This window comes from Brassica napus, chromosome C5 (genome assembly GCF_020379485.1).
Source record: "Brassica napus cultivar Da-Ae chromosome C5, Da-Ae, whole genome shotgun sequence".
Taxonomy (NCBI): domain Eukaryota; kingdom Viridiplantae; phylum Streptophyta; class Magnoliopsida; order Brassicales; family Brassicaceae; genus Brassica; species Brassica napus.
In genome coordinates, this window is record NC_063448.1 from 7,176,300 (window position 1) to 7,186,691 (window position 10,392).

At 35.7% G+C, this 10,392-nt stretch overlaps 2 protein-coding genes across 3 annotated transcripts; both read right to left on the reverse strand.

Moving 5' to 3' along the window:
• Positions 1–1,931: 1,931 nt before the first annotated feature.
• LOC106398439 lies at positions 1,932–4,301 on the reverse strand. The gene is made up of 9 exons (XM_013838991.1): positions 3,933–4,301; positions 3,573–3,846; positions 3,349–3,463; positions 3,153–3,277; positions 3,017–3,051; positions 2,773–2,829; positions 2,539–2,696; positions 2,337–2,457; positions 1,932–2,270 (listed from the first exon to the last, which is right to left on the reverse strand). The coding sequence occupies exons 1-9, from the start codon at positions 4,299–4,301 to the stop codon at positions 1,932–1,934; spliced, it is 1,593 nt and encodes a 530-aa protein (XP_013694445.1).
• Positions 4,302–4,898: 597 nt separating this feature from the next.
• Positions 4,899–10,126, reverse strand: LOC106400393 (putative Myb family transcription factor At1g14600). Of its 2 annotated transcripts, none has more exons than XM_013840759.3 (6): positions 8,578–10,126; positions 8,307–8,383; positions 8,095–8,134; positions 7,534–7,654; positions 7,221–7,344; positions 4,899–5,345 (listed from the first exon to the last, which is right to left on the reverse strand). In XM_013840759.3, the coding sequence occupies exons 1-6, from the start codon at positions 8,717–8,719 to the stop codon at positions 5,112–5,114; spliced, it is 738 nt and encodes a 245-aa protein (XP_013696213.1). In that variant the 5' UTR covers positions 8,720–10,126; the 3' UTR covers positions 4,899–5,111. The 2 variants fall into 2 exon arrangements, with proteins under 2 accessions (XP_013696213.1, XP_013696212.1); XM_013840758.3 differs by having other exon boundaries at positions 7,534–7,657; positions 8,578–10,118.
• Positions 10,127–10,392: the final 266 nt, after the last annotated feature.

Here is a 10,392-nt window from a genome sequence, read left to right on the forward strand (position 1 = left end):
CATGTCGAACATAAATTTTATTTTAACAGTACATGTTTGCTGAGCAGGGAAGAGCCGGAGAGAAGCTTTTGGGTTGAGGAAGGTGTTGGAGATTTGCGACTTCATATAATTAGATGGTTTGAGTGATCCTTTTCCAATCAGCGATTATTGTATATACGTAATTGCGGCAATTTTCCAAAAGTGGAATATCTTGATCATCTTTGTTATTTAGATACTCGATTTTATAAGATTATGTCGTTTGTTTTTTAAAAAACTCTATAAATGTCTAAATTATATAAACATCTTTATTGTTTGATGCGCACGTCTCTATTCTTGTGGGTATGGTTTTGTCTGGATATGATCAAATTCATAGATCATGTATAACCTATGAATCAAAACCTGTTGTTACCGTGTTAGAAATTACAAATCTTGGATGTGCTCTGTTTTCCGATCATAGTTATAACCTTGGTCTTAACCTTAATAAATTGATCATAGTTATAAAATATGTTTCAGTTTCAATTATGTATAAAAAGCGAACAATAAATAGATAAATATATTCATTTGACCAGTTTATAACCATGTTTTACTTTTATATAAATTTCAAAACAAATTATAAATTGTAAAAAGAGCCATATATTTTCAAAACATAATGTTTGAGTTTTATTTTGTAATTGGTACATTATAATTGGTAAATAATTTATTTATCTTCGTTCTATTATTTCTATAAAATTAATATCCCAAACTTCAAAGTTTTAAATAAATTGAGTCTATTTTGGTGTTTATACTATATCATTTTTTTGAATAAATTAGAGTGAAATGATTTTGAAAAATTATAAATTTTTTGTTAGGAATATCATTAATTATTATTTATATGTAAACATAGTTTAAGTAGAGTCGCCCTACTTAGAGTAGACTTTATCTACTCATCCCGGAGTAGACCCATCAATTAGTATGGAGATTTATTTGTAACAGAACTGAACTCGTTCAGTTATTACCCAAAAATCAGGATCATTACATCAATATTTAACAATTAAATAGGAGAATTTGTACCTTCTTAATTTTTTTATATATATGTTATAATAGAGAAAGTCTACTCTAACATATCTATATTTTTTTTCTTTCCTTTGTGTGTAGAGGTTTGGTTTGTTCTGATTATATTTGTAGTTTTTTTTTATGATAAGTGCATCAAATCATGATAACCCAAAAAAATAAAAATAAAAAAGTTTTATTATTAATAAGATTTAATTATCTCTCTTTTCCTTAATTTTTATTACATATAAAACAGGAGTTAAGTTTATAAGACGATATAGAAGAAATACAATTTGTTTTTACTAAAAAGAATTAAAAATTAAAAAACTGCATAAATGGCAAAAAAAAAATGTACTTTAAAGAAGGTATAATTATTTTTCCAATTCCTCATAACCAATAAAAAAAGACTTTACTATAAAGAAGATAGAAAGAGTCAATTATCTTTGTTTTCCCAAATTTTTATTACATACAAAATAGAAGATAAGTTTATAAAACAATATGGAAGAAATACATTTCGTTTCTACTTAAAAAAAAGTATTAAAATTAAAAATACCATAAATTCCAAAAAAAATAAAAAATTATACTATAAAGAAGGTAAAATAATTTTTTCAAGTTTTCAAATGTTCTTTTTTTAAAAAAAATAGTTTGAATAGTTTTCAAAATATACAACATAATCACTACTTAAGATCAAAAAAAAAACTGCATAAATTATAGCAACAGTAAAATGATCAAACCTCAAAAATAAACAAAGGAACAAACAAACCATAAAAATATCCAAATAGAGCATATGATATAAATAATGTCAAAAAAAAACTGAAGCAAATGAACCAAAACATAGTCTTTCAACAAACTGAAACAAAATCCGAAGCAAATGGACCAACGCATAGTCGGTCAACAAACTCAATCCAAGTACATAAAACATGTTAGCCACATTTAGCACGCTTAGCATCATCTGACACAATCATATCAGAACCTCTTTTCACCCCATCAACTGCATGTTCCTCATTCACAATGGAAGAACCTTCCTCACGATTACCAGTTTCCAAACTCACCCCAGTAGGAGGGACAACCACGATGTCGTCTAGATCGCATCCAAGCACTGGAACCTCAAGAGGGAAGACCTTGGTGACAGTTAAAGCTTGTGTCTTGCCTTCCAGGTTGTGGTTTGATATCTTGATAACGAACGTGCGTGTCTGTCCAATGGTATTAATCAGGGCTTGAGGCACCAGGACTACATGCCCATCTACTGCGCCCTCATTAGCCTATACAAATTTAAACAATCGTAAGTACACAAATGAAAGCTGAATGATGGAAAGGTTTGTGATTACCTCATAGTAGCTCTCAACCAATCCAGAGGCTTTCTTCCCAGTTAACTCATGCCCAGCGTCACCGAGAACCACAAAGCTCGCATAATCATTGTTGTCATAGACAGAGAGCTTAGTGAGATACCTGTTTCATAGGCACATTAATAATGAATGTTGAAGGTGTATATGACAAAAAAAAAATAATAATAATAAGTACAATTCTTACTCTGCAGCACCAGTAATCTCAGCCTTTCCACACTTCTTACACATAAGCGTGGTAGGTCCTTTAGTTGCTTTAGTCTTGCACCCACCACAAGCAATGTAATACCATGCGGAATCACGCACAACATCATCAATAGTGGTTGTATACTCGAACCAAGCGACCTATAAATTTGCAACAGAGAAGATACTCAATAAGTTATCATAGCGCAACGCAAGTATGAAAAATGAGATGTCATACCTTCGCTTCTTCCTGCTTCATGTAAGAGAGTAGCTCCCCTATAGTAGCTGTCTCAGCCTTGGTGACAATTTAAGCATTAACTCTATTAGCAACTTCTGAGTTTGATTCAAGCCTGAAATGTTTAAAAAAATATATATATAAGCAAGATGTTCGATAGATTAAAGTTGACGTTGCAAATACACAGGTCAATACATACCAAGCCAGATACTCCCTGGTTGGTTGAACATCCATATCAAAAAAACACCTGTGAAGATGATAGGGATGACAGAGATAAAGCACCTGTAGCATAACCAATTTTCATACCAAAGAATAACAAATTAATCAATCAAAATGAGCTTACTAACATCTATAAACCATAACAAAAGTTAAGTATTACGAACCTCCAAAACGCTTAGGATTCACAGTTGTCACCAAAATAACACTCGGAAGTTTTCCAAGCGATTTAAACTTCTCACAGAAGTCTGTAGCTGCTTTGTCCCATATGTAGAGCTTCATCACAGGACCACTGTATCAAAGCGAACATATGTATCAGGCAAAAACATATACGTCTGGAGCATAAAAAAAAGAAGAACTTACTCATGTGTCTGAACATGAACCAAAATTCGCCGCATAGAAGATATCTCGACTTCATCAAGCACAAGACTCTCGTTAAGAGTCTGCTCATTCACCAATCTAATATGACCAATATAATCTGCGTATAAAAACAAAACTTGCGTATAAAAACAGAACTTAATCATCAACGTACTAAACAATCGAGAGATGTCTGATCAACATAAACAGATAAGACTGAGAGATCTTACCATACAGATCCCCTCTGAGGTCGCAGGCCGCTTCGAACAGTTCATAGCCATGGAAACGAAATCGATCTTCAGGAAACCGAATCGAACTGTCTTTGAGAACATAGAGGACAGGGTTCCACGAGAAAGCAATGGTCACGTCTCGATCAGCAACCCGATACACCTTCTTGGTCTTAGAACCAAAGAAGTTGTTGAGTCTGTAAGTGGAACCGGGAATCATGTGTCGCAGATAAGTGTCAATCCTCGATGGTGGGATGAATCCCTGAATCACAGTACCCTGTTCAAAACGACCAAGAAACGTTTGTTATTAATATATCGGGCAACATAAACCAAAAACAAAAAGGAAAAGTTTTCGTAACAAACCTCTTCGTCGATCAGAAGCATCTCTAGACCAATAAGGATCTTCGAGAGTGTGTTCCTGGCCTCCCAAAAATGGATGAGACGAAACCTTAACTCGTCTGCTTGTGGTCCAAACGTCACATTTTTGAAGAACACGACGCCGTCGTTTTTGTCGGAGGGGACATCGGAGCAGACAACGGCCTTGCCGTTACGTTTCTTCGAAGAGGAATCACCGGAGACGCCGGATTGGCCAATAGGTTTCATCGGTGCGGCGGAGGGTTTCATCGATGCGGCGAAGGGTTTCATCGGTGCAGCGGAGGAGACAGCGCCCTTTCTGGTAGGTTTCTTGGAGAGAAGATCGCCGGAAACTAAGTTTTTGCTGTTAGGATTCATCAGTTGAGAGGATAGTATCGTGTGTAATCAAACTGGGGGAATGATCGGTGTTATAAAAGAAATCAGAGAGAGAGATGCGAAAGGAACCCATTAATGGAGGTTAGTGGGGGTTTGATGGAGGGTTGATTGAACAGACGTGAACCGATAAACAGAAGGAAGTGGAAAGGACGAAAGGGATGAGATCGTAGGGATGAGATCGTTGTCTGCGCAAGAGAGAAGGAAGTTAGGGTTTGTCGAGACGGCTCGATGCGGTGCTCTCCGTTTTGTCTAATTTTGTCTAAGCTAATGGGCTTACGGGCCAACACCATAACGAAAAAAAAAACATATTGAAGCCCAATTAAACCGACGTGGAAGAAACACGCAATGTGATTGGTTAATTATTATTGCCGACGTGGAAGGTATCTCTGATCAGCTTATTTTCCTTTTACTTATTGTATGATTTATTTTATCATTTTTCGTCCGCGAAAGAAACCTTAACCAAAATTAATGCGTCTCATAATTCACACGCCTAACAACTAAACGGTGCGGTGTAGGATCAAAAAACGATGTGGTCAACCGCTTTTTTCTTGAATACAACAGAATTTGGCGCGCACATACTAATCACCAAATGAAACGTCAACTTTCATTCATACAAGAACAAATGTGATCCGAGGACCGTGGTGACACTGTAGTAGACACCCAAAAAATCATACCGCGACCACAAGAGAAATCTAGCTAAAAGATTACGTTCCCTATTTTAAAAGGTTTTCAAACAAATTTCAATGGTAATTAACTCCAACTAATATTATTATAAAACATAAGAACAAAGCTTCAGCTACGGAGTAGAGAAGGAAAAGAGAGATTAAGATTAAGATCAATCTTCGAAGAAGCAAAACAATCTCTGGAGGTGAAAGGAGATGAGACTGCTTCGCTTGCTTCACTAAGGGACGATGACGCATTGCTTCTCCAACGTTGCTGATGATTAGGAGGATGATTCAACGAAAGAGACAGCGATAGTTCTTCTTCTTCGTGTTCGTTTCCCATGTTGCTCTTCATGCTCTGAGCCTAATCAGTTACAAAGAAGTAAGTTCTTAGTTTCTGCTAATTGTTAGTAATTACATTTCTTAAAATCGAAACTTTAAAATGTGTCATATTTATTACAGATACTCTAGGTAGGTAATAAAATCGGAAAATATTACGATTAATTAAGTTATAAAATCTCCTGCGTACTGACCGACTGTTGACGGAGCATAATAAATACCTCTATCAGAAAATGGGCCTAGTTTTTTTTTTTTTTTCCAACTGAATTATAATAGATAACAGGCCCGCAGCCCAAAGAGAATTACAAAGACCAAAAAGGCCCAACCACAAAACCCAACTTAAACAAAACAACCCGCTTAGGCCCAAGCCCGTTAACCTCGAACCCAAACACCCGACTCGCGGTTCGCCCTACCTCGAGGAGCAAACCCGCAAAAGTCGCCGCCACCGTAAGCACTTACGCCGGAGAACGGACGCTTCTAACCGGCCACTATAGGAACAAGCCTCACCGAGACAAGCCGGATCCCAAGACCTACCAACACTCTCCATCACCGCCGTCTTGTACTCCAGAGAAATCTTTACCGGCGAGATCAATCGCCGGAGCGAGATCATCACCACCACCATTCGAGCACACACCAGAGTAACAACCACGGCTCACCGAAACACACCAACTTGAAACGGTCGCTTCTCTCTTCCACCAACGAGAGAAACACCCACGGAACTCAAACATCACCAAAGCCAAAAAACCAACACTAAGGCCCTATAAACTAATTTTAAAAATTAAGCAGAAGAAGAAAAAACCAGAGCCGACGAGGCAAGGTACAGGACACCTTCACCCCTCGGTGCAAGATCCGACGGCGCAGAGCTGTGAGAGCCTCTACCTCCCGGAAGCTTTGCCGGCGGCGCAGAGCTGAAAGGAGCCTCCACCCCCCGGAAACTTGAACGGCGACGGCGGAGCTAAACGAAGCCTCCGCCTCCCGGAATGAAACCTAACTTCAACCCAAAAAACTAACAAGCTGTCGCGACGAGCCGCGTCCTACCTCACCCCGAAGCCAGAGAAAGGGAGCTTACCGCCGTTTGAAACCCGCCGTAGACGGTTCTCTCCCGGCGATAAAACCCTAGTCCAGATCCGAAAATATATCGGATAAGACAGCAGATCGACGCACACAGAGGGTAACCTAGCGAGGATCGACAAATAAGGGAGCCACCGGCGCCGGCACGCGCGCAAACGCGCCGCCGGACGTCGGTGCTTTCCTCCCACGCGTTTTCTCTCTTTTCTCTCTTCTCTCTCTTCTTTGAGGTTCTGGTTGTTATTAAATGGGCCTAGTTTTATTTATTTTAATTTTTAGAGCATTTAATAAATAAATAACAGGCCTTTTTTTTGTCACAATTTTTTTTTGGTCACAAAAATAACAGGCCATTTATATGAGGAAGTTGACTGATGAGTTGCATCGTTATAAGTAAAATGTATTTGAGAATATGAAACATAACATTCGGTATTGCAATAATTGTACGAACTCCTCGACATAAATCAACATTTTAAAAGAAAAATCTTAGACATGTCTAGGATTCCAAAAACAGTGAACTAGCCTAACCTGATCCAATGCTCCCGATATCTGATGATTTTATTATTCTATACGATCATTATTTACAAATTTACAATGGTTTACAATAATAAAGAATTGAACAATTAGTGCTTACAACTACTAAATAATTCTTCGATAATTGAGTATCTTTAAAACAATACCGTAGGCAGCCCCATGCCTACCCTAGTGTTGACCCATACCAATGTTCAATGGTCTTAGAGAGTGTTTATCTTTGAGCCTTAAATGTTTTTTTACTAATGATGTTACTTTTCGTAACGGCTATTTATGAAACATTAAAGTTAAATATATTCAATACCTCGAGAAAGTGATAGGGCTGAAATTTGATGGACTCGCCATTGCCTGCAAATGTCTTCGTTCTCGCCATGTTCATGATGTTAAGAAAGTCATCGTCATCATTATCTGTCCCTGAATTCTGCTCTCTTCTCCCCCAAAAAAATAAAAAGAAAAGAGAAAACAAAAATTATAGAAACTCGACAATTCAGATTCAAACAAAACTGTATGATAGCACACCTATTTTCTGGAATAAAATTAAAACACTTGTCAGAAGCAAATTAATATTCTCTTTCCATTTCTTCCAAAAAGTAAAACGAAACAAAAATGAAAATTACCTGAAGTTAAAAGAGTGAAACCCAAAAAGACAATCATTCCTTGCGTGTTCAGACAAGTTGTCATGAAGCTGATCTCCATTGTCCTGTCTTCTTCTTCTTCTTGAAGATGATGAAGAACTCTCTTCTGTCCCCCAAAAATATATAATAAAAACAAAATTAATATGACCATGATGAATATTCTCTTCACCCTATCGTTGTCGTTCCATTAAATTAAAGAAACGTCTATTTACCTATTAGGCTATAGCCAAATTCTTTTTTCTTTGTTTTAATAAATATTTACCAGCATTTTTATATTTATGGCAACGGTCTAGTGATACTTTCATTTATGCATTACGATTACAGTTTTAATGTGAATGGTGAGAAGAACTGTAAAACCAAATTCTTTTTCCTTGCGTTAGCTAACATTTCACCAGCATGTTTATTTATGACAATGGTCTAGTAAGACTTAAATAAATTTACATTTAGAGTTTTGATGTGTATCTATAGTTGAAATTTATGCATTAGGAATTAAAAGTCTAAATGCTGTCTTATTTAAACCAAAACATATGTAAAATTTATTACCTTGTCTTCCAAGAAGAGTGGGTCTGGATCCTCTATACATCTGCGGTATGATAAAAACAAAGAAGAAACGTTTTAGATATTCAGATAACCATAAAATTTAACAAAACAAAACAAATCAAATTATTGAAAGTTCAGGTGAAGAAAGCAGCGTGACGGTGTAAAGCAGTAGAAGACGGTAAAAAAATTGAAATGTTATTATCAATTGGTTTGACCTGGAGATGGCTCTTGACGTGTGAAATAGTTAGTCCCTGCACATCCATTATCTTAAGAACAAGTTTTGGAGTTGCTTCTGTTTCATTCAAACCCAAAAATACACAAACATTAATCTTCAAGATGATATGACGATAATCAAATATGGATAAGACAATTATATACTGCAAACAAAATATCCAAACTTTATAAATTAAACGTAAAAGAACCTAACTTAAGATATTTCGAAAATAAAATAGCAAAAAAGTTATAAGTTAGTTTGATGAGACTGACTGTATTGACCACCAAGCAAATCAACGGCATGAACAAAGCTCCGGTGAAGCTCCGGCGTCCATCTCAGGCGAGGAACCGGAGACCGTACGTACGGCCTAACTCCACTAATCCCTCCGTCGCTGCTCCTTCCGCACTTACCCATTTAGATATGAACCCACGAAAAAACCCTAATCCTTTTGATTTGTATCTCTCTGAACTATTTCTTTATTTTCTTGAAGAAGAAGAAGCAGAAGAAGAGAGATGGTGAAGAACAAGAATCCTAAGAAGAAATTATGATTTTCTGCGAGTGAAGTAAGGTTAAAGATTAATAAGGACGAAACTTTTCTGTTTTTACAAAAGATAAATGTTTCTATTTTCCTTCTAGTCCCTTTTGTCTCTTTTTGGAAGAACTCGTGCTTATACGTACGTGTTATGTGGTTGTCTAGGATGAACAAAAATAAATGTGTTTATATGATATGAATATATTTTTTATATGTGTGTGTACAAAGGGAAAAAGAAAATATTTTTTTTAGAAATTGTGATATGATAAGTAACCTCTAGCTGTGATAGCTCCGGAGGTTTCGATTACAACACGGATTACTGTCCCGTGTTGGTAATGAGTTTTTTTGTGGGCTTTAGGCCCAAGTTTGACTTTGCAAATGATCGATTTGTATTTGTGCTTTTTATTTATGATTGTTGTAGTCTCGGATTTGGTTTTTATTTGGTTTTCGATCCATTAATAAAATTCTAGACGACAAAAAAAAAAGATAAGTAACCTCTAGTCGACCAAATAGGAAGAAGGGAAGGATGGGATATTTATTTTTATAATTAGTAACCAGCTGGATTCTTTTCATACTTTTATATAGTTTGAGGTGACATGTGTTTTTGACCTAACAGAATATAATACATTCAACACAAATTTATGATACATTTGACTTTGCGTGCATTAGTATAAAATAGCTTTATAAAAATCTTTTGAATTTTGTGTGGTATAATCCATGGACCACTCCCGTTGGAGAATGTTGTTCTTCGAATTTAATTAAGTACTAACCAATGAGTTTTGGGTGTATTTCTCTAAATCACCCTTTTCTTAATTATAGTACTTATTAAAAAATTCCTAAACAACTGCTACAATATTAACCAGTAGTCCAGCTCCATGTATTAGAACAGAATAATTGCTTTTGTTTTTGTCCAGTCTCCTAGTAGCTTAAGAGAATTACCATATTGGGATTTGGGAGTTACCCAAATGAAGAAGTTTAACTTTATTTTTTAGACCAAATTAAAATAAATATAACAAAAAATGAAAATAGGCCAACTGCTAAGGTTTGACCTCAGGATCATCATTCCCTTGTTTTTAAGTTTCTTATTTTCTTTCTTGGTTTTCGTGTTGTTTAATATTCACTCCCCCTAAAAGTTATATTAATGGTCCTTCGTACGTATCTAAACCAAACCTTTTGACTTCATTCCCCTATTTTCATTTTCGTGCATTTCCAATTAATTCTCTTTTTCCTTTTTGTTTTTTTTTCTATAGTGTAGCTATGCACGCAATTTAAAATAAAAATGTAATGATATTATTACACATGCCTCTATGCTTATACTTCTTTCTAGTTTGTCCTTTTACTTTTTATCTGATTTCTTCCTGCAAATTGAAAACAAATCAAAATGATTCACCCTATGTGGTAGCCCATTTAAATAACTGGTTTGAAATTCTTGTTTTTCGTTTTTTCTTTAAACGATTTTTTTTTTCCCTTAATTTCTTAGTACAAAATTCATATTCATATTTTAAATAAATATCAGTCTTTGCATCCATCGTAAATTCGTAATGTATTTAAGAAT